Raw genomic sequence first — 24,871 nt, forward strand, 5'->3', positions numbered from 1 at the left:
GCTAAAGAAAAAAGAGGGAATTCAGAAGTGAGCATCAAAAGGCTGTTTCCACATTCCAGGTTCAAGAATCCATGTTGCAGTAGTCCTTTTCAGACAGTGTATAAAGAGGGCACGGAATTATGCTATTGGACTCCCCCCTGCATCAACCTTCTCAAGTTCCCGAGATCTTCTGAAGAAACATATATTTATCTAAGCTCTGCTTAGACATTCTGATAAACATGTAAATGTCACAGGTAAGGCTGGTGGGCATAATCCTAAAGCCCTTCCTGTCCCTCCCCCATTGCTTGTGTTGTCTGAATACACCTAGTAAAAATTGAATGATGTTAAAGTTGCAGAGATATAGTCCTTGGTCATGGGAGAGAGGGCCTTTGTTTGTAACCTGGCATCAAAAGGTTGGCAATTACTATAAAATAACACATCTGAATAATTAATGTAAGAATTAGTGGGTCTTCTGCATCTTCAAAAAATATAATTTCCGGTTAAGAACCTCTCCAAACAATTCTAAAATGGATTTCAGCCTTCCAGAAGAGTAGTAGTTAGGTGCAAAAGAGACTCCACATGCACACAATTACAGTTGCTTCAAGTAAAGGATAGTATACCACAATAGAGTCCAATACTGCTGGCTAAGGATGAAGCAATTACTCCAGCATAGTTACTTTATCCAGTAGCGATCTCAACCTATGACACCTGGAAGATGCCCTTCTTGGGCCACTAAAATATTAATATAAACTAAATAACGCACACCCAAGCATTCCAAGTTTGGTGTATCGTTGAATGTGTAACACAAGCCAAGTATCCAAGTGGATGGGGGTGATGTTTTCTAGCTACAGAAAGCAAGATCCCTTTGCAGCACCAGCAGAAAGTCTTTTTTTTCTTATTACTTGTAATCAAATAATTGTTACTGCATTTATTGTATAAATGAGACCACCAGTACTCACTGTCTGTATCATGGCACTTCATATGTAACATCTGCAAAATAGCCTTTACCCATTAAAAAGTAAGTTGTGCTTAAACTCAATACAAATCAACAGAACTTAAATGAACTGCTAATTAGCCTAACCAGATTGGCTAAGTATTATTCTGAAAGTTATCTAGAACAATTAATTAATTTATTCCATATTTATATACAGCCCAGCCAACCGGTAGCAAATATTGTATTCTTCAGAAATATGAACAACAAATTTGAAACAAACATGTTTTGTATAGTCTGTAACCAAAGTACCGCTAAACAACTACTCCCTGCCCATGGAGTTTACAGTGCAGTCCATAACCTGATAAGACCTCTGAATTCAATGGGCTTAATAAAAGGCTGTCACTCTGTTTTGGACTGCTAGGCTGGGCTGATCTTTGACCTTGATAGCCCAGGCTAGTCTGATCTGACCAGAAGCTAAGCACGTCACTCTGTTTTGGACTGCTAGGCTGGGCTGACCTTTGACCTTGATAGCCCAGGCTAGTCTGATCTGACCAGAAGCTAAGCACGTCTACCCTGGCAAGCATTTGGATGGGAAACCTCCAAGGAATAGAAGGGACACAACATTGAGGTAGGCAATGCATGGCAAACAATCTCAGAGCTTCTCTTGCTTTGAAAACCTCACGAGGTCACCATAAGTCAACTGTGACTTGACGGCAAAAAAGAAGAAGCCAGATTTGAACAATAGCAACCTATGCCTCAACGCAAACTACCTTTGAAACCTCTGGATGAAAGAACATTTGAAGGTTTTGCAGACTGGGTCCAAAAATGCCAGCTGATACTCTGTTGGATATGATACTTGTCTTGACATTACAAGTCAGTCATTCCAAGATCAGAAACTTTATACGACCCTTACAAGGGCAGAAAGGTGGGGTATGCATCTTATAAATAAACAAGATAAATATGGAGTTTGCCAATAGAAAACAACACATATTAGTATATTTAAAATGTACAGCAATACTAGTGCTGAATATTAGTGCTGCTCTTACATTTGACACCAGCATTTAAACATCAGGTCCAGAAGGCAGAATTTTATTCTCATGAAGTTGCCTTACAGTGAATCGGATTATTGTTCCATCAGGTTCAGTACTGTTTGCTGACTGGCAGCAGGTTCCAGGTGGAGATCTTTCACATCACTTACTACCTGACTCTTTTAACTGGATTGAACCCGGGACTGTCTGCACACCAAACAGATGCTCTACCAGAAAGTCGTGGCATTTCCCCAGGTATATACTGGCTTGAACATGGAGCAGGACTATCACTTCCTGAATCACAATGTCATAGAACAGTGGTGGCGAACCTATGGCACGGGTGCCAGAGGTGGCACTCAGAGCCCTCTCTGTGGGCACGCGTGCACAGAGTTTGTCATGTGATAATAGTGTAATTATTCAGGGAGATTATTAGCAATAAACCTAAGATCTAGTTTTGGGGAAGCAGAGTAGGTAACCCTGTTAAGCGCTGTTAAACCCTGCTGATTTTCATGCAAAGAACTAAAGCGTGATCCTTTACCTGGGAGTAAGCTTGGTTGCTGGCAATGGGGCTTGCTTCTGAGTAAATCCTCCTAGGGTCGTGATTCACCCGTTCGAAGTGTTGCACAGTTGCTTCAAAGCAAAGCCACCGACTACCACCAAGCTTACTCACGAGTAATGCACGCCTCGGAGCCAACCGTTTCTTCTAAACTAAAACCTCAGTATTCGGGTTAAATTGCCATGTTGGCACTTTGCGATAAATAAGTGGGGTTTGGGTTGCAGTTTGGGCACTCAGTCTCGAAAAGGTTCGCCATCACTGTCATAGAATTTTCTCCTCAGGATGCCGCCATTGGAAAGGCAATCAAATGCTAAAAAAAAAAAATTAACCCAGACAGGGTTTAATGTCATCATTGTGTCATCATCAATATTTAATGTCATCATTGTGGCTATGTGTTCTTGGAGATATTGATTTGTTTTAGGCTATATTTTGAAAAAAAACATTTTAAAATGGTTTACAGCTGATTTAGTAAGTTTCAAATATGTATAATAAAATCTGGAAGTATATTCAAATGTGGTCAAACACTGGTCCGGCTAACCATTCCCTACCTCTGCGTGGAAGTTCCCTACCACTGAGCGGAACTTTGCGGCCTGCTAAAACTCCTCCTGCCTGGCAGGCAGCCAATCTGCACAGCACCAATATGGTGTCTGCGCATCTTACAGGGACATTGCTTTCAAACTACTTAAAAAAATTATTTGTCCTTTAATAATGGCTGCTGCAGTCTTACTTATTTCTCCTGATTTTCCAATCTGATTTTCTTTTAATGGGGAGAGCTTTGACTTTTAGTAAATATAGTAATTATACTTTCATTAAATTTGATACTTTCATTAAATTTGATCCAGTTGCACCATAAAAACCAACAAGATTTTGAGAGTCAAAACTCTCCTTGTCAGATACCTGCTTTGACCCTCGGGAGCTTATACCCCAAAATCAAGTTGGTTACTCAGGTGCCTGAACAGCTAACCTCTGAAATGATCCTTTCACTACAAACATTAACATTCTTCACATAATAATACTGCCAGGGTCCAGTTATACACGTTAAAATTCTTAGTCTAACATCGCTGCAGTCCAGCTGTACAGATCTGACACAAACCTTTAAACTAGCTTTTCAAGTTCATTTCCTTAGAAGTCAGTAAGAAGGAGGTACAGTTTTTCCAGGTATGAATCTTTGATTAGGACTTGATGAAAATTGCCACACGCTGGACAAATGTGTGCAATTATGCTAAAATGCAAAGTATGCACGCAATTAGATATGAAATATTAATTAAAAAATACAGTGGAACCTCGGTTTTCGTTGGTAATCCGTCCGAAAGGAATCGATGAAAACCGAAACTCATGAAAACCGAGGCAAACTTTTCCATAGGAATCAATGTAAATCCAATTAATCCGTTCTAGGCACTTCAAAAAACATACCAAAAACACATTTTTGGTGAATAAATATAGTGTTTAATGCTGAAAACAGTAACAAACAATAACACTAGGACCAGCTTCAGAGCCAGTGGACCAATGTTGCACCAGAAAGCTGTCCAAAGAGGTCTGTTTCTGACGTCTCTTTAAGATTTGTCTGAAATGGGGCAAGACATTGTCATTAAACAAGTTGCAGAAACAGCCTGCAACAGCTTTGTCCGGGTGATTTTTCTCCACAAACCCCTGCACCTTACTGCAAATCGATGAAAACCGAGACAAATTTTTCACTGAAAAAATCAATGAAAACTGAAACCAATGAAAACCAAAGGCAATGAAAACCGAGGTTCCACTGCGTGCCAAAGTAACTCACAGTGGCTATCTCCCAGTGGTCAGGTCACATGATCTTGAATTAGTTACAACTTAGAGCCCCATTCAAAGAGGGGAAGAATTATCTTCAGGGAGTGGCACTGGCTGCGTTGGCAAATTCACCTTCCCAAGGCACTTCCCTAGTGGAGGGTCTCCTTTGCTCCTTTGAACATTCCTTTTGGGGTTGATTCTCAGGAACAGGTTTTCCCCTTTTCAGCACTTACCCTGACTGTCAGATCAGAGAATCTCTGCAGTTTTCAAAAGCTGTTAAAGGACGACTTTTTCCTCTCCCCTTCACACAGATGCATTTACCTTTCCTTGGATTTTCAGGCCTCCATTTCAGGACGAGCACAAGGATTTTTAATTGAATGGTGAAGGTCTATTGCTGGAGTGATGAACCTAGTGAAATTTACAAGGCTGGTCTAGTGAAGTAACGCTATACCAAAGACAGAAATCTCCCTCCCCAAATGGAGGTTGCACGGAAACAAGGAGGTAGGCAGACAAAATGGCAGATTGGCTTGACTAGGGACAATTTGCAGGATGGTAACCTGTGTAAACAAAAAACCCACAGGGAAACCCCATGGTGAAGCAAAGTTAGAGAATCATCCACGGGGTAAGTAGCTCATGCAGAAATGTCCAGTGAGAAAGTTGGACTGTGAGTGAATTTGAAACAGAATGGAAAGAATGGGTAAAATATATTGTGAAGGGTTATAACAAATGCTTAACTGTTGGATGTGAAATTTGAAATGAAGAAAATGGGGGGGGGGTTTGCTTCAGTTGTATGAAAGTTAAGGTTAGTGAGATATTTGATATAAGTTTTGCGAGCATTGGCGATGTCAGCAGGAACTCTATATGTCTTTTATATATCAGGTAAACTTGACGGCGGTTTTGTTGTTTTGGATTTTATTCATTTATTTATGGTCATTGACCAGTATTATTAAAACATTAAAATACAATAAAACAATGTCAATAAAACAACAAATATTAAATATAACAATCAGCCAACTCAATTGCCCAAAATATACCAAAACCATAGCTAAATGAGAACAGATTTCCAGAACTTTCACTTTCAGCTTTAAAAAAGTTCCTACCAGTATTGCCAATTCCCCTTTTGCTCTACCTCTAGGGCAGGTTCTGCAGTCAAATCCACTGTTTGGTAACCAAACCATCCAATAATGGCGGATCAAGACACCAGATCTCCTGCAATAGAATCACACCAAATTTTTTCAAGTACATGCAAGTATTTTGGATCTGAAAGTCTTCCTTTCCAGCCCATAGCATTCCAATATATATTAATGATATGTCTCTTGGTACACATGCCTGATCAAAGCAAGGGTTGCTTAGTCAGTCAGTGGACCATTTGGTCTAATGGTCCCTGGTCATCCACATAAACACAACCATTATGACAGGCTGCTTTATTTGCCTTAATTCTATATCCTCTTTTGTTGTTACTTCTACCAGTTCTTTTGATGTTGCTTTTGTTGTGACTATTGCTGATGTTTCCAATTCCTGAGCCCAAGTTTTCTCTTCCTTCCTTACAGGTGATCTTTTAATTGTATCATCATCATAGTTTATTTACGGTCATTGACCAGCAAGATCCAAAAGAATTAAAATCGTAAAATTTACAGATATTACAAATATACAGATTAAAACAGTTAACAAAATGCAGATAATAGGCCTCAGGAACTCAGAACATCAGCTCAAAATAATGAGTGGAAGGTCAGTCTAATAATAATTAATAATAAGGATTAGCTGGCAGAGCCAGTAGTGCTCTGTCGGGCCTTCCGGGCCTTCCTGATTTTACTTGATATCCAGGCAAACTTGGCAACAGAATACGTTAGATTTTTATTGGTATCTGATAACAGTATTTTAACCTTTTCTTTCTTAGCCAAAGGAGAGTTTTGTCTGGTCAAAGGACAGAAGCATCCAACGTATCTCATCATAGTATGAGCATTCAAATAATATATGTTCCGAAGTTTTCAACACCTCCTTATTTGGCAACCGCAAATTCTACCTCCCTCAGTTGGTACTTTGTTATAACTCGCGTTGGTATAGTTGGACGAAAGGGCGCTGTAACGGAGTAGGCTGTAGGCTCTTCGATAGTTAACGTTAAACAAAGAAGTAAGATAAGGCATTATTGAAAGTTTATTCAGCATTATTTTACTGAAAATTGGGTGTTTAAGTTTATTCAGATCATGTTGCCTCTCGACATCTATGATTCTAAGTTTAACAAAATCCCTAGCTCTATCATAATTCATGCTGGTAATTAGTTGTTGAGAGAGTCCATAATGTGATAGTTTCCGTAAAACTGCTCTAAGCCACGGGGGAACAAATATGTCAGACAAGACAAGTCTTGCAAGACCCCTCTGGCAATAGCATAGCCTGAGCCAATATAGTATAGAGAGTGTCCATAGTTTTGCTTGTACTGAAATTAGGCCAGTCTCTATACTGCTAATGCAGCGTTTGAAATGTTGTTTGGGAGCTGTAAGATAGACCTCAAGAATTTTGACTGAGGACGCTCAAGATTGCAGAGGGAGCCGGTTATGGTGAGTGGTGTACCATATGATAAGCTATGCCTAATGATTTGGCCTTAAATAATTTGATGGCAGCCGGAATATGATGCCCACCTCTGTTCCAGAAATAATTTCTTATAGCTCCAGAATCTAGACGCATTTGCAACAGCATATTTGATATGAGCCGTTCTAAGTCCTGATGACTGAAATACTACGCCCAGATAATTGTATCATAAACTGGACTTTTGTCTACCTCCCAATCTAAATTTCAGTCCATATTCAGATTGTGGCTTGTCTGGACAGCTGGAGCTATCATTTGGATGGTAACTTTTCTAGGCAAAAGGGGATCAAGCATGATAAGATCTCATTGACATGTTATTGTTTTCATAGGTATCAGTAACTTTTCCTGTGATTTTACAATTGAACGTTCTCTGCTCTTTTTTGGTTCCAGCTTTAAAGTTTCCAATCTATCTCTAATCCTGTTTTGTTCTAGATCAGGCAAGGCTAGGAAGGATTTTTTTTAAGGTGGTCTTCCAGGACTTTATTGTCATCATCTTCCTTTTGGCCGTCAAAGCCCATCTCAGTCACTGCTTCCATAGGATCTATAGAGCACTTTTCCACAGCTTCCACTTTAATGCGCTTATCCAGGTTTCCAGCTTCTCTACTTTCCTGCTGCTCTCTCTCCCTTTGAACAATAACCAAATTAGGAAGTAGTGGTCGAATACAAATGTCCTTGAAGAGGCGAGATGGAAGATGAAAACCTGTGGGAGCAGCTTATGTAATTGTGAATAAATGTATTATTGTGTAATTGTAATAAACGTATTATTTTTAAAAAGAGAAAGACGGACTGTGTAGTAGAAAATATCCAATCTGATGCAAAGGCACCTAACAAATCTCTCTGAGCCCTACTTCTGCAGGTGGCAACTTAACTACAAAAGCAGAACGTTTCCCTTAGCCTCTTCCCCGGCCTCCACGTAAAAAGACAGTTACACTGGTCAAACGCAGGGAACCCAAAAACCCTGATTGACTGCGGGACAACCGCGGCCCGCCTGCCGCCTCCGATGCGCATGCGCCAACTCCGCCCCCCTCAGTGTCATTGGCGGCGGCGCGAAAGGCCCTCCCTCCGCCGCGCCGCTCAGCTGACTGGAGGAAGCAGCCCTGCTGCAGAGGGAGGGGAGTGGACGGGGCAGCAATAAGCAGCGGCGGCCGGCGTCCTCGCTCTCTCTCGCTCTCTCTTTCTCTTCCTCCGCCGCCCTGACCCGCGGTCTCGCGCGCGTACCGCCGGAGCCGCCGCACACGCGCAGAGGCCCGCGGGGGCGCGCGCGCCGACTCCTGCCCCCCCCCAACCCCTCTGTCGTCCCTGCGCGCCTGCGCGCTTCGTCTGCTCCCACAGTCGAGTGGCCTCTTCTTCCTCCTCCTGTTCCCTTCGGTGTTTGTCCCGCTTTGCCTCTTCGCCGTCGCGGTGTCACTTCGGGTCTGGACGAGAAGGAGGGGAGCGCACTCGTGTGAACGCCCTGAATATCTCCGCTTCCTCCCTCTCCTCCTTTTCGACGCTCGACGAAGACGAGGAGGAGGCTGCTGGCATGTCCGGGCAGCAGCAGCAACAGCAGCAGCAACTCCCGGCGACGGCTCCTCAAGCGCCGGGCAACCCCCCGGCCGCGCTGCTGCTTCACCCGCCGCCGCCGCCACCCCCGCCGCCGCCACCGGCCACCTCGGCCCCGCCGCCGCCTCCGCCGCCCGTTACAGCGGCCGTCGCCGTCACTGCCTCCTCCTCCTCCTCGGCAGGGCCCAGCAGTAGCGCCCCGGCCGCCTTCCCTCACGGCGGCGGCGACCCTGCGCTCAACGAGCAGGAGAAAGAGCTCCAGCGGCGCCTCAAGCGGCTCTACCCGGCGGTAGACGAGCAGGAGACGCCGCTGCCCCGCTCGTGGAGCCCCAAGGACAAATTCAGCTACATCGGCCTCTCGCAGAACAACCTGCGCGTCCACTACAAAGGTGAGGGGCTGGGGAGGGGGCCAGAGAGCAGGCCCCGCCGCCTCCACCGCAGCCCCCCCCCCCCGAAATGGGCAAGACGACCCTCGCTTGGATCGACCCTGAATCCAGTCATTCCCGACCCTAGTGCTGGAGTGGAGGTCGCCCTACTTGCAACCCCCCCTTACTTACTTGCGCAGCATTTCTTTTTCCTCCTTGGCAGGGAACACCGATGCTGCCACCACCCCCTACCTTCTTGCAAACAGCTCGAATGGCACCTGCAAAGCCAACCCCCTTTCTTGAGCCCTTTTGCCCCCCCCATCTCTCCTTCCACAGCCTCTTTTGTGCCCCCCCCTCCCCGCTCCATATCTCCTTCCATAGCCTCTGATCCCCTTTCCAAATGGGGGACACAGACAATCCGTCCTGCTCCTTTTGGAAACTAGGCCTTGGCTAGGCTTAGACCGAAACCATATTCCTTGATCCGTGTAATTTTGGGATGGGGAGTGTGCATGCGTGAAAGGGAAATTGTGTGTCATGTCACTGTGAAGTTATTGTCTCTTGCTGCCTTCCCCCCCCCCCCCGGAAATATCCCTTTCTCAATGGGGAGCACGAGCATCTTGCAAAGAAGCCCGTGTGGGGGAGGGGGAGCGTAGAAAAATGGAACAACAGGAAATAACTCTCATTGGGTCTTTTGAGGAGTTTGGGCAGCAAAGTGGAGACGGGTCTGTTTATATCCCTCCTTCTGCTCCTCCCAGATCTGTAAGGGAACTTGGATTCTCTTGCTCTTTGGGGTGAGAAGGTTATACTGGCTGGCAGGTTTCTTCAGCCGATCAGTTCTCTTGTTGAATAAGAGCTTGGGGTCAGGGGAGGAGAAAAGCAAGTCAGTCAGTGTGACGTGTCCAATTAAAAATAACCAGTTAGGGCAAGAAATGTGTGTTTGTTTTAGAAGGAGAGCAAAGGTCATTAGAAACTGGGAAAACAACTCATACAAAACTGTTAAAAGATGCATAACAGTGGGGGCAGGGTAGAAAATCATTATTTATTTCTAGATATTGATCATATATTTATATATGTAATACAGGGCTATAAACAAATCCTTAATATAATTAGTATGTGAGATGGCAGACTATTAATGGGAGGGAAATAATGGTTGGAAATGATTAATTTAAGGTTTAAACAAACCTTAATATGCTGTGGTTTGTCAAACAATTAATTTCTTTCTCCTACAGTTTTGCCTGGAAATTACATAAAATAAAGTATGGTTAAGTAAATTATAATAATAGTGGGGAGAGTTAATAAATGCTTCTTGTAGAACTATGCTATTAAAACTCAAAGCATATGAGTTCATGCGCCTAGAAAAAACACATATCTGTTCTGGGCTCATCTGTTGTGGTTGGTTATAAAGGGCAGCCTTTGGCTAGATTGTGATATGAAGAAAAAGGAGCCCACTTTGGTTAGCCTTTCCCTAAGTATTCAATAGGAAAATTCAAGTGAAATCTTGATTGACATTTTAGTGTTGGTTGAGAGAGATGAAAATGGTAGAACAAATGGGTAAGTGGCAATATTTATCTCCTGTGGAAAGTTGAGCCTTTTTTCTTAAAATACTCAATTGACTTATCTTAATGAAGACTGGTGATCTGGTAAATCAATAGTTAATGATGATGCCTTCATCGTCTAGAAAAACATTTCATGTTCTGCTCCAGCATTTAATTTCCACAGATCGGGAGTGAAATAATTCACGTCCATGTGCCAGCATGAGAATTTAGGTGACCAGGAATCTTAAGATTTTTTTAAGTGCTGCTGTTGATCTTGTGATTAAAAAAAATTGAATATGATTATGTGTGTCATATGGAAACCTGATACAGTATGTAAGAAAGTGTCCTACGCATTAAATTGAACTTTCCATATGGGTGGAGTTATGGTCACTTTATCCATAATAGCTTAAATTTTTTCTTTGCTTGCTTTCTTTGCTTTGCCAGCTACATGCTTTCTTGTACTTTTGACCCTAATTTATGGTTGATGCATAACTGTTTCTACTGTGTTTGGTAGTATTTAGTGCTTCTATTTATATTATGTTTTGTTAACATTTAAATGTAGTCTAGGTTTAGTAGCACAGTTATAGTATTGTCCTAAGTAAAGCTACCTCCTTATAAGTCCATTGAAGTCAGTGGGCTTTGATGGGTGTGACTCTTCTTAGGATTAAACTGTTAGTGGACTTTTTTTCCACTGCTCAAAAATAATGTGTTTCTTCAGGCAACTTGCAGTGAGCTGTGACCACACCTGTGGAGAAAAGGAAAAAGCTACATAATTTATTACACATGGGCAAGTGTGCAGTATTTGGCAATTACTCTTCTTGAGAAAAAAAATATTTTAGTTTCTGAAGTAAAACAGTTGAAGGCTTGGCCAGGCAGTGATCATTTGGAGCAAAACTAGAACAACAAACATTTTGTCTGGTGTTGAGAATTAGTAGAGTAGGGAAAACTTTAGTACAATAAGTTAGCTTAGATTTAAATAGAGGCAAGCATTTCTTTATCTGTAATGAGGGATGGTAGCATTCCCCATAGGAAGGGGCTGTTTTGTGTAGGCTGACTCTCTGATTCTTCCTTTACCATGTCCATAAATCATACTGTAATACTAATTTGGGAATAAATATCATTAATTTCAGCAAGAAAACTTGTACCAGTTATACCCTGTTTCCCGGAAAATAAGCCCTACATGATTTTTTGGGATTTTTGGAGGATGCTTGAAATATAAGCCCTACTCCAAAAATAAGCCCTAGTTACAGATTCCCCAGCACAGCTGATCTGGTCACATGGGGTGGGGGGCGCAAAATAATGGAGAAAAATAAGACATCCCCTGAAAATAAGACCTAATGCATCTTTTGGAGCAAAAATTAATATAAGACCCTGTCTTATTTTGGGGGAAACATGGTAGCATACAGCTCTTAGTAGTGCCAGACATCATTGAATAAAACCAAATATTAAAAGTAAATTGGAAGAATAGGGGCAACCTAGTGGGAAAGTTAGCAGGAGGAATTGGTGGAGCAGATCATTGCCTGCCTTCTCTTTCCCCAAGAAGCACGTTGTTTTTTCTCACAGGTTCAATGAGGAGAGCATAACAAACCGAATGTACCACAGCACATTGCTGCAGCAACCAAATGTATACAGTACATTGCTGCAGCAGCAGGGGGGAATTGGATAAAATTAGCTTGTTGGATGTAGGTCTGGAAATGTTCCTTTTCTAACGATCCATTATTTCATAAAATTAATGGCAATTGATGTGTGTCATTGCCAATACAATAGTATACAAGCTTGGGTATTTCAAAGTTGTACTGAATGTTTTTCCGCTGATTCTCTCTAGGAACCATGGGAATACCAGTCCTCAGCAGGGCTGCATACTGCAAATGAGGAACAGACCAGAAATTCATGGGGAATTTAGTAGAGAAACAGAGTGGATTCCCCCCTCAAACAATTTGAATGTATTTTGGGCAGATCTTGTTAGCATAGTCCTTACGAATATAAAATGTCAGTGATGTTGGGGGAACAGTGTGGGAATTAGTCTAGATATTTTACTGCTCCAAGGTATTTGCTGGTTTTACATCTACGAAGAGAAATTAGCCCGTCTTTCAGTTGTGCCTGCGTGGATTGTTTTGTGTAAGTTCTTTTTGGGTTGTCTTCGTGTTAAAACCCCTCTAGCTTATCACTAATTTTTAATGAATTAACCAGCAGTCTAGGTAAGCCTTAGGCTAAAGTTGCAGTACTTCAGTCAGAACTTTGCTCACAACCCGAGTTAGATCCTAGTGGGAGTCATTTTCAGGTAGCCAGCTCAAGGTTGCTGGAGGTAGAATGTAGATGACTGGGGAAGACATGGCAAAACACCTGGCAAATATAGCCTGGTAAACATTATGTGATACCATTCCGTAGGTCAGTATAATGACACAGTTCTTGCACAGGGGACTACCTTTACCACTTCCATAATTCATATTGTAACACTAATTTGACTAGAATATTCGTATTATTTAAAAATGAGTTTCTGATTTTATATTGCATTAATATTCAGAGCTGATACATTACCTGTAAGCTGTTTTTAACATCACCTTTGAAGAATGTCCATGTTCATTCTTTTAAGAACTAGCAATGATCTAACTGCATCTTGGCTGTTCTCTGCCTTTCTTTTAATTGTTGCCAGCATTGACTTGTTCCAGGTATACTACCAAACCATGATCTGTTATTAGGTGTAGATGCATTAGCCATGCATTTCTGCCTGCATCAATGCACTATTAGTCAATTAGTGACTACTGATTTCCCTCCAAATCAGAACTCCGAGGCATAATTTAAAGCTGGCTTGAAGTACTGATTTGAAGGAAAAGTGCAAGCCATGGTTTGACAGTTTGGATATAGCAACAAACACTATAGCTTCTTTGAATCAGATATCACAAATTAACTGCTGGTGGATTAGGGTTCAGAGCTTGACTGTGTAGCATGAATGGCTTTAGACTGCCTCTGAATAACCAGTTTTCCTTATGTTTTCTAGCTGTATGAAGACTGTAAGCTAGGATGTGCACAGACCTTATTTCTCCTTCCTCCCCTTCCCTGCACAGAGAATCTTGATTAGAATCTGATTCTCGTCATGTATTGTAGGTAAGTGCAGGTATGAGGTTTAACCAGAGTTGGCTATTCATCTGCTTGTCCCCTGCCCCTAGAATTGGGATTCTAAATCAGTATTAAAATGGTTTAAAATTCCAGGGGGTTGGGAATACACTCTCTTAATCTTGCATACCTGACTATGAATGTCTTAGGTAACTGGAGTTAGTCTCTAACCAGGGTTCTCCATGCTAGAAAGGAGGCAGAAGGAATGAAGTGCTCTTGTGAACATGACAACAATCTGGTTTTGTATATATCATAATTAATGTCTCCTACAAGTATAGTCTGAATGCACCTTAAGAGTTTAGTTCAGGGGTCTGCAACCTGCGGCTCTCCAGATGTTCATGGACTACAAATCCCATCAGCCCCTGCCAGCATGGCCTCTAAAAGAGGCAAGGACAGGAACATAAGCTGATCAAGTGCACTGTAGCAGATCTCAAGCCCTGGGTCAAAGTTACTACTACCATAATTTCAGTTTGGTGTACTGCTGCTCTTGTCAGTATGCATAGGAACTGAGGCATGGAACTATTGCTTATGCAAGGGTGCTAGTGTTAAGTCCTGCAGAAGAGGAGCAGAGCTGTAGATGCTTGCAACGTGGCAGGTAGAGTTTCTCAACCCACCTGAGGGCCAAGTCCCTTGTCCTGAATTTCACTTTATTATGGCATAAAATGTAAAATCAGCAAATAAGCATATGCTCCCTCTTTTATTCTACCTCCTTTTATTCTAGAATCAGAAAAAAGCTAAGCTACGTACAAATTAACCCATTGTTCAAAATGCATGGAAATTGTAAATTATCCCATTGTTCAGATCCTCAGTAAATGATAAATGAACTATACTGTCTTTATATTAGACTTGCTTTCAAATTAGGTTCCATGCACTCACATTTGCCTTGTTCTTAGCAAAGACCATAGGCTGAAATTCCACAGATACACTTTTTAAGCCTTTGCTGTAAACCTATCCAATTAATTACTGCCCAGTACATCCTTAGAGAGCACTGAAGTGTAGCAATAAATGGTTAGCGTAAGGCTGCTCAGTGAATTAATATTTGAAAAGTAAGTAGAAACCTTCTATTCACACTTGCACAGACACAATGCACAAAATGGACATACATACTCTATCCCATTTTATATGTGGGGATCATTGATAATCAGAAAAGTGATTTGGCTAAGGTCAGTAAGGGAATTCTCCCCCCCCCCTTTTATTAATTTCAGAGTTAAACAGAAATTAAAAGAAAAAGCTTTTGCAGATAAACAATATAACAAATTTACATCTGTGTATAAGATGGATCTTAGCACTGGCTATGCTCAAAGTTTGAGAGTCTTCACTATCCATCAAACAGAACAATATTATTCTGAATCATTTACATCTACATACTAGCTGTACTAGTTATAACACTCACACTGATAAAGTGAAGCGGGATCTATATTCTACTATTTCCACTTATATAATCTTGGTGTACTGCTGTACAACACATAACAATATCTACTCATTTATTATTTATCACTCCATTCATATGCCAAATATCATAGCATCACCTTCTTGGGAGTCTAAAATAGACTGTAAAAAATTCTCCTTGGCGTTATTTAGGACATATATGGTTACCAAAGTGCATATCATAGAATCATAGAGTTGGAAGAGACCACAAGGGTCATCAAGTCCAACCCCCTGCAATGCAGGAACACATAATCAAAGCACTCCTGACAGATGGCCATCCAGCCTCTCTTTAAAAACCTCCAAAGAAGGAGTCTTCACCACACTCCGAGGTAGTGCATTCAACTGTTGAACAGCCCTTACTGTCAGGAAGTTTTTCCTGATGTTTAGGTGGAATCTCTTTTCCACCTTGAACCCATTACTCCTGGTCCTAGAGTCTGGAGCCACAAAAAACAAACTTGCTCCCTCACCAACATGACATACTTTTCAAATACCTAAACATGGCTATCATGTCACCTCTTAACCTTCTCTTCACCAAACTAAACATACCCAACTCCCTAAGTCTCTCCTCATAGGAGATGCATTCCAGATCTTTTACCATTTTGGTTGCCCTCCTCTGGACCTGTTCCAGCTTGTCAATATCCTTCTTGAATTGTGGTGCCCAGAACTCTACACAATATTCCAGGTGAGGTCTAACCAATGCAGAATAGAGAGGTTCAATTACATCCCTCGATCTAGTCACTATACTCCTATTGATACAGCCCAAAATTGCATTGGCTTTCTTGGCTGCCACATCACACTGATGTTCAGTCTGTCGTCTACTAAGATTCCCAGATCCCTTTTGCATGTAGTGTTGTCAAGCCAGGTGGCACCCATCCTATCTATGTGATATATATCTTACCATCTGGTAGTTTAATTTTGAGTGAAATAATTTTTCCATCTGGATCTTTATCTTTTTCAAAAACATATATGTTTTTTAAAGTAGATAACTTTGCATGTTTTTTGATATGTCAGTGCTTTAAATGTGTTCCCTAATTTCTTGTTATTCAATAAATGTTAGTGTCTTGATTTTCTATGGGTTTCTTGTATACATACAATATCTGCTTGTTGCTTTTGAAGCATGTTAAATATTTTTGTTCTCTTCAATGGAGACAATGTTAATGGATAGAATCTTCATTTTTTTACATTCAAGAACTTCAGCTTGATCTAATTTATCTTCCTCTGTCTTTTATAGAATATAACTTAACCTCTTTATTAGCTTTAGGAGAACTTTCTTTTGAACTTGTAGAATCTCTTTGTTCCTGTCCACTTCTCGGTTTCAAAAGACATTTTCTGCTGTCAAATGTTCAGCCCACTGCTTAGCTTGCTTTATCGCCCTGATGATTCTTCTGCCTTTAGGTAAAAATGACTTCCATTGCAAATAGGATTCTCCAATAGTATTTGTTTTTTTTTCTTATCAAAATCTTAATTGCTACCAATCCCATTTAAAACTCTTGTTTTATATTCTGAACTTCTCTTCTTAGCTCCTCATTCATATTCTGGTTTGATTGTTTGATTTGTGTTGAAATTTCTTGTCTTATAATTTGGACTTCCTTTCTTAATGCTGTCTCTTATTTTGCTCTAATTTAAAAAAAATCTCGTTTGCTCTGATACCAGTTCTTATTTTTCCCATCCTTTTAAAATTAGCCACATTGAAGTCAATCTGTTCTTAGAAATCTAAAAACACCCAGCAAAAATAACCTCTTTAACTAACAATCTCTACCTATTTTTTAAACTGTTGTATACTCCAGTGCAATATCAAACTATCTACTTACACTCTTGTAATTACTATAATGCCCTGAATCTAAATTGACTATGTTGCTTTTCTGTCTGTCCCTGCCTACTCAACATATTTCTCAGTTTCTTAGTTGGTGTCTCATTCCTCTCTCCTAATCTAGTAAGAGAAAGAAACACAGTCAGATTGTCTAGAGGTCTTTTTTTCTTCTTGCTGAAGAACTTCATTGCTTCTTGGATGTCTGTAATCTTCTGATAGGCTCCGTTAAAGGTGAAACTCAGGCCCTTTCCACACGGGCCAAATACGGCGCCCTGGGGATGGCAAAAATGCCGTCCCCAGGGAGCCGTTCGCACAGGCGGCGCTGCTGAAACGTAGCAGCACCGACCTGGCTCCCCTCCACCTCCCCCAGAGTGGTGTCAGGCTGCCTCCCAAAACCTCCCTCCTGGAGGGAGGTTTTTGGAAAACAGCATGTTCCCGCCGGCACGGTGCGAACGGCACCGCTGGGAACACACTGTTTTCCCCGTCCCCCCCCCCACCTCACCTTGTCGTCCTGCTTCTCTCTACTGGACTGCTGAGACTTTCCCTCGCTGTCCTCCGACCCCTGGAGGTCGGAGGGCAGCCTGGGCGGGTCTTAGGAGTCCAGCAGGACGACGCAGGACGACGAGGTGAGTGGGGGGGGACGGGGAAGAGGCAGCTCCGTGCAGAGCCGCCTCTCCCGCGCCGGCCTCTGCGGGGGCCGCTCGCACGCTCCCGTGCGAACGGCCCCCACCCCTCCACCGGCAGAATTCCTGCCGGTGCAGGGTCGCCCTTTCCGCAGTGCAGAAAGGGCCTTTGTTCCTTAATCAGTAACCATCTGAAGGGGATCTTCTTTTTTCAAAGTATCTGTAAAAATTGTATTCTTTTCAATAATATTTCTCATGGTAGTTCTAATTATTATAATCTCTTGACCTTCATACTGCATCTTTTTTCAGTGCATGCAAATACACCACACAGTCTTGGGGAAGATACTTGTTTTTGGCTTCTGCTGACCTCATGTGATAGATTTTATCCACCATAGGTTCTATTTCTTCAATAAAAAAGACATGGACTTTGCTAATTCTGGAGTAAATTCTTTTCAAAGATCTTCTCCATCCTGTTCCGGCGTGGCTTGTATCCTTAAAGCACATTCCTGCAGATTCAGGCAGATTCTTCATGGGCCAAACACAGCGGTATGAAAATGATGTAAACTCTTTTACGCTGTTTTAAACCACTTTACACCATTTTCACACCGCTTTCACACAATTGTTTTTGACCCATGTGGAATCTGCCTCAAATCCAACCAAAGCAGTTTGTCCGCTTGGCGCTGAATTTCTTTCTGATTCACTTCCAGCTTTTTCTCTAATGTTTTTGAAACTTGCATTAATCTTTTCAGATCAGTAGCTATCTCTATAATCGTGTTCTTCATTTCTGCCATCTCCCCCATGAATTTGCCCATAAGACTCACCTTATTCTTCCTCTCAGACATATATTTTTGTGTGGAAATAAGCATTAATGCCACTTTTTTGCAACAGCTCCGAGTTCAGTTGCATTCTGGGTGAAAAAGACAGCAGAGTCAAGTCTCCTCTCGGGAGATCCATCAGTGATAGATGAAACCAAACACCCAACTCAGAAGTTGATATTCCTTGGAAACACTTAAACATTTCCACAAAATTCTCAGATTTGTCTTATACATCTTCTGTTACTTTCCCCTTCTTTTTGGTGACTGCAACCAGGGCACCTCCCATGTTGAATCTTATCTTTCTTCCTTCGATAAACAAGCTTGTACAATTTTTCCATATACTATCACATCCATTTTAGCACAATACCTTAACAATTCCTCATACAATTATTGTGAATGCAATCAAATGTTTTTCCCTCAGCAGTAATACATCACAGTCTGTGTAAATGTTGAAAAAGGAAAACCTTATTTTCTCTTAATCACAACAAATCTATTTCAGTAGTAAATTAGTGTCTTTTACAATCCACAGTTATAAAATAAAAAGTGAAACAGAGGGGAAGGAGAAGCACACAGGCACAGGGCAAACATGAAGAAAACCGCTGGGGGGGGGGGGTAACAAAGAAAAATAAAATAAGACTAAATGTAGTATTTTATTATATTAATATATTGAAACTATTCTACTCAGCTATATTAGAGTAGTAATTTAGTTAATTAGTTGAAACAACTCCAAAAATTAGAAGATCTACAAAAAAGTTCAGATCTTTATAGTAAAAAATAATCTGGGAATTCAAAATAGTCCAAAAGAGTTTTAAAAAGAACAACACAACAGTAAGTGAATTGTTAACAATGAAGACATTTTGTTGAACATAGCACTGTTAGTCTTCGGTATCAAACTGCACTGTTTTTTAATCCATGAATTTGGATAGTTTATCCCAGTCAGTTAGGAATCTGGGAGGTGCCCTGGTAATTTTTGCCTGGGGATTTGTAACAGTTGCTGCTGTGGTCAGGGAAGCATTGTATCTTTTCATAGCCAAGTTCATTAGGTGTTCATTAGTTAAGCCATTGCTTAACGTATTTCCAAACTTTTTGGAATATGGGTTAATTTTGTAGGTGACTTAACTGTTAAAACCAGAAGGTTTTTTTTATCCTAAATACAATATACATAATCTATTGTGTTATTTATAGTGCTTGACCTCACAAATCAAATATTTCTCCCTTTCAAACTTCTTGCAGTTGTAAGCTACCACAATTCAGTTAAAATGCAAACAGATTCCACTTCTTTTAAAACCCAGCTAATTTTATGGAACACACAACTGATCTTTTCAAATTTTAAAATCTTTCTTTAATCTCCTAGTTTCATTTAGAGCATGGTATTCAAATATCTTGTACTTCTTTGTATTCTCTTGTGGCTTTGTGTAAAAATGCTTCTCCCAACAATTCTTACAATGAAATAGTTTTACACGTGCAGGCGCGCACACACACGGGCTTGCGCAAAATGCAGTCATGTTCTTTTATCCTATGGCAGTAATCATATTTTTATTGTGTATATGAGTCACTCATCCTCTAAGGAATTGCACAGTAAAACTCTGAAGAATATATATTTTGAACTGGGGTCCATCCTTTCTCTCTTTTTTAGTATTAGTCTTTCATGCTTGTCGCAGGCTAATTGAAAGCTTAAGTATAGGGTCTTACCAGCTCTTTGTGGGGCTCTCTCCAGCTGAGTTATCTGACAGGTTTTTCTGTTTTCTCCCTTTAATGCAAGATGGTTCTTAAATAGCCAGTGATTCTTAAGTGGCCGTTAAAGGAGAAGTGTCTGAGCCATTGGATGATAGATAGTGCTCTTGTTATCCATTTATCAGGGCAAGATTGTTCTTAAGCAAATGTATTTTCTTTAATAGCATTATTTAAAATGCTTGACAACTAACTGTGCTTCAGTCAGTACTGGATAATTGTTCTAGACATTTCAATTGGGATTTTAAAAAGAAATTGATTTTGAAATAATTGTCTCAGTAATGCACACTTGTAGCTAACCTTGAAATGTAGGACCTTTCTGTTCCTGCTTTCTGCTGCTGTTCACAGAAATTATGTTACTGGGGACCAGTGGACTTTCAAGAAGTTCATCAGAGTCTCAGACTGTTGTTAAAAATCTTCAGATGCAATCAGTTTTGGAAGCAAGGAGAAAAAGTTTTTTTTCTTCCATTAAGCGTGTTTTAAAATATTTTTCTAGCATTTCCAGGGAGAAAATTCATGGAAATGCACTGTTCACTCCTCCACTACAATGAATTCCCCCCCACTTTGGAACGAGTGAAATGCTTTTAAAGAGAAGGTTTTACTGATGATTTTTATGCAAAGTGATCTAGAGCACTAGAGATCATTTCTTGTCTATACTCAACAGATTTTCAAGAATATGTTGACCGCAAATAATATTCTGTAACATACACAGCTTTTTCCTCAACTACTGATCATAGTTGTAGTTTGTCTTGTAGAAAATATTTCTTATACTTTTAAATTGTAGTGAAATTTTGTGTGCCAGGATATAATTGATGAGGTCAGTGTTAAAACAGTGAAATAAGTTTAGGTTTGATAAGAAAATATTTGCCATCGTAAGCAAAATTGCACCCTTCTAAGGTTGTTGAAGTCAGTAGCTCAGAAGAATATAATTCTGCTTAGGATGGCATTGTAAGTGTTGTCTGTATTTCAGTTTTCTTCAAAATGTTATGTTTTCCTTCTGTGACTTCAACATTTTTGGAAATGTTACATCTGCTGTTATTCTTCCAAAAGATTTTCCACAAGATCAAGCCAGAATATTCAGTTGATGACTACAGAAGTAGTAGAAACTTCAGTTCATGATAATAAATCAAAATGGTAATCCACTTACTTCAGTTAGTATATACTTGCACTTTTAACATCAATGTTAAATTGATACTTTATTGTGAAACAAAAGTTGCTACATTGATTGGTTGGCTTTTATACTTTTAGACCAGGTTCTACCTTAAATTTTAATTTGCTACTTCTGTCCAATTACTCAACATTATCGTCAGATGTCCCCACAAGCTACAAGTAAAAAAAGACTTAAAAACTTAATTCCAGGCAAGACAACTTTGCGTATACAGGTATAGTTATGATGTATGCATATAATACACAGATCAAGAGCAAAATATTCAACGAGACCCTGTGTCAGCTTTTTAATAATAGATTCTGTTTTCCATGTGCCACTTTTGAAAAGGTACGAGGAGGAAATCTGGGAGTTTATCCTCACCTCCTGGGTAACTTTGAGTCTGTGTGATGTAGTGGTTAAGAGTGGTGGACTCTAATCTGGAGAACTGGGTTAGTTTTTCCACTCCTCCACATGAAGCCTGCTGGGTGACTTTGGACTAGTCACACATCTCTCCAAACTCTTTCAGACCCACCTATCTTACAAGGTGTCCGTTGTGGGGAGGAGAAGGGAAGGTGATTGTAAGCCACTTTGATATTCCTTGAAGGTAGAGAAAAGCATGTTATGAAAACAAACTCTTTTTCAAGATGGGAAAGCAGGCATAAACAGTGCTTCTCCACTGGCCATTAGAAGCCATTTCAAGCAGGGAGAAGGGGCTGCCAAAAGTCCATACACCACAATTCTAAATGCCTCATTAAGCTTGGAGATACGGAAGTGTGTGTATGTGGGCGGGGTGGGGGGGTATGGCCACTGTGAAGAATTGCTGGTTTCACCATCACTTTTACAATGGTTGTATTATAAATAGGCGAAGGTTTATGCATTCAAAAATGGTAATAAATAGAAAACTGAAGAAATAATACTTGAAAATCAAAACTACTGTGAAATCAAACGGTCACTGTGGCCTGTGGGGTTTCTCATGGTTACTGTCATTGGTCATATATAGAGGTTTAAAGGCTTGGGGAAAAAACCCTTTCCCCCCATTTTTTGAGGACTCTTTCTGGTGGAAATGTTGGGAAATTTGAGGGAATACCAAAACAAAATGGAGAATGAGGAGCACTGAAAAGTCCTTTGATTTTTTTGTCTTTTGAGAATAAGTAAAATGTGCTACAATAGCATAGGGTACAACAGTTTGGAACTCTGTTGTGCTTTAGTATCTTATATTTTAATAATCAAGCTTACCCTGATCTGTGGATTCCTATATCTGTGGATTGGGGCCACGTTGACAGTTTGAAAATTTTTCTCCAAATGCAGGACAACCCTCCCCCAAGTTTGCAGAAAAATCTGACATCTTACCAAAATGTTTTTTTAAAACCCAAAATATCTCTGCAGTGAGCAGTGGTGCTGGCGCCTCCTTGCCTATTCCCACACCTCCAGCGTTCTTGCAGTCTCAGTGATGGTGCTAGTTGTGGGCGAATGTGTGATCAGAACCCAGACACTCGCTCACTTACTGTGTCATGTGTTGTCACTTTCAGCAATGATCAACCAAGGGACAAGGATGTGGAGGGTGGCTTGGGGTATGGTGCTGGAGTTGGGTGGATGGGCGAAGAAGCTGGTGAGGCAGCTGGTCTGGAGGCAGGGGTTAGCAAGTAGGAAGGGAAGACTCTCTTGTCCCCTACCCCCATTCCTGAAAAAGCTGATGATGCAGCTGGTATGTATAGAAGGAGGGTAAATTCATGTCTCCCTCATTCTTACCCCCTCCTATCAACAATGCAGTGATCCCAGGAGCTGAGTAGGGGAGAGGGTGTAAGAGTCATTACTCCCATTTGGTGCTGAAGCCACAACACTGGGGGTGGCAGGCAGAGGAGGAAGCAGCCTGAGCAGTGGGCACAGCCCAGTGGCCGTGGAATGACATCAAGGGTGGGGAGAAAAGAGTGACAAAGAAAGGTCAAAATATTCTCTATTTCCCCTAAAACAGTTTTCAAATGGAAATTTTGACATCTGTAGCCGTTTGCTATGTTCTTGTTGGATTCAGTGGATTCGGTGTCTCAATAAAACAACCAAAATAATTCTTTGTGCCTGGGAGCACTAAGATAAAAGGATAGTGAGGCCTCAGATTCATGATGGATTTTGATTAGAGACATATTCTTTGTTGTTCACATGGTAGCTCAGTTATTTAGCAGCCCCAATTAGAATAAACTGGTTATCTATACTAGGTTCTGAAATTACCCAGGCTGGTGTATTGGTTCAATTTTTGGAGCTGTATACAAAGGCAGTAATAATCTCATATCTGAGTGAAACATTACTACTTCCTGTAGCTAGATTCTAGCGCAATTACCCCTTGGAGACCAGAAAAATTTTGTTAGGTATGGACTGTTGAAAATCAAAGCTCCCTTTGTCTCGGAAGCTCATAGTCCCCCATTCTCGTTGGTCTCTAATCTATTGTTGAATGGGAATCTAGCTTTTCTACTACAGACCACCAGGATTATTCTCTGAAACTACTCCATGCAGTATGCTTTCCATGGATATGCTCATGCCAAAATAAGTCCTACATCTGCAAGTACCTTGGACACCATTTGCTAGTTTGAAAAAATATAATTATTCATCTTAATGTATATCAAGAGCACTCTCCTTTTTTAACAGCTTAGAAACTTTGGAGGCTTGTATCCTATCATTATAGAAATGTGGTATTGAATCAGTATAGCATAATTTCAAAATATTCAAGTTGCAATTCTGTGATAATTTAGGTGGCTTAAAATTGGTGGCCCTTTAAATTGGTGGGATTTTTTAATTCTGTGGAGCATTGCTGCTTATATGGTTAAGTAAAATCATGGAGAGATTTACCAGGATACCTTATAATTAGCCATATTGATGTGGCACTTGATGCAGAATAATGCATTGTTGCCTGTGGCACAAAATGTTTAAAATAACTGGTATGTGAGTTTAGTTAGCAATAACTTAAGTACTCAAGAGTATTTTCTTTAAACAAATAGTTTAAGAGTATGTAATGATAGGTTAAATTTAGTCATTACATGGCCCACTTCAGTGGCCAAATACCTCTGAAACTAAATCACATGTGAAATGAACTTTTGTCATTGGAAATGTTGTAGCAGTAAATTAAATTTTGGTTTCTAGTCAGCTTGCCCATTAGGTTAACTCAGACTTTTGAGCTTCATGTTTGCGAGCTGTGTCAAATAAAATTACACTGTCTCATTCATTTTACTACATATTAAATTCTGAACATTTCAATGTACTTTACAGGCCATGGTAAAACTCCGAAAGATGCTGCTTCTGTTCGAGCGACCCATCCCATACCTGCTGCTTGTGGAATATACTACTTTGAAGTTAAAATTGTTAGCAAAGGAAGAGATGGGTAAGATTTGACTTTTTCAGTTTTTGTAATGCTGCTAATTGATACCATCTGGAGATTTCTGCTGAAATAGTGACTTCATTATTAAATACTTACTTTATGTTCTAAAAGAAATTGAGAGTCTAGGGCAGCACCATGCCAAACTGTTATGTTTGGCATGCAGGCTTGTTCCCCACCCAGGCAACTGAGGATGAGTTACTTCTATCATGGCAGAAAATGATGGGCATGGCTTATGCCAGTCATTGCTTTCCAGAAGTTGACTGAGGGAAGCCTCTGGGACTTGGCTTGCTTCCTGTGTCACTGGTTTGTAAAACTCTGATAACCCGTTCCTTATGGTTTGCTGGCACTTCATTTCATAGGTAGGTGTATATTTTCTCATCCTAAAGAACTTGCCTGCCTTTGATCTAGAATGTCATGTATGTTCTACTGTAATGATGCATGTGTTATATACTGTAAAGTCACTTTCAACTTATTGTGACCTCATGAATTTGTAACCTTTTAAATGTCTCATATTAACAGTTTTGCTCCGGTCTTGCAAACTGAAGGTTGTGGC

At 40.6% G+C, this 24,871-nt stretch overlaps 1 protein-coding gene across 1 annotated transcript in view; it reads left to right on the forward strand.

The window, feature by feature from the left end:
* Nucleotides 1-7,918: 7,918 nt before the first annotated feature.
* Nucleotides 7,919-24,871, forward strand: part of RANBP9 (RAN binding protein 9) — a 48,045-nt gene continuing 31,092 nt past the window's right edge. Inside the window, exons 1-2 of the mRNA XM_048507924.1 lie at nt 7,919-8,775; nt 24,210-24,321. Of these exons, the coding sequence (XP_048363881.1) occupies nt 8,367-8,775; nt 24,210-24,321 (521 nt within the window). The 5' untranslated portion in view covers nt 7,919-8,366. The remainder of the gene's footprint in view (nt 8,776-24,209; nt 24,322-24,871) is intronic.

This window comes from Sphaerodactylus townsendi, linkage group LG09 (assembly GCF_021028975.2).
Source record: "Sphaerodactylus townsendi isolate TG3544 linkage group LG09, MPM_Stown_v2.3, whole genome shotgun sequence".
Taxonomy (NCBI): domain Eukaryota; kingdom Metazoa; phylum Chordata; class Lepidosauria; order Squamata; family Sphaerodactylidae; genus Sphaerodactylus; species Sphaerodactylus townsendi.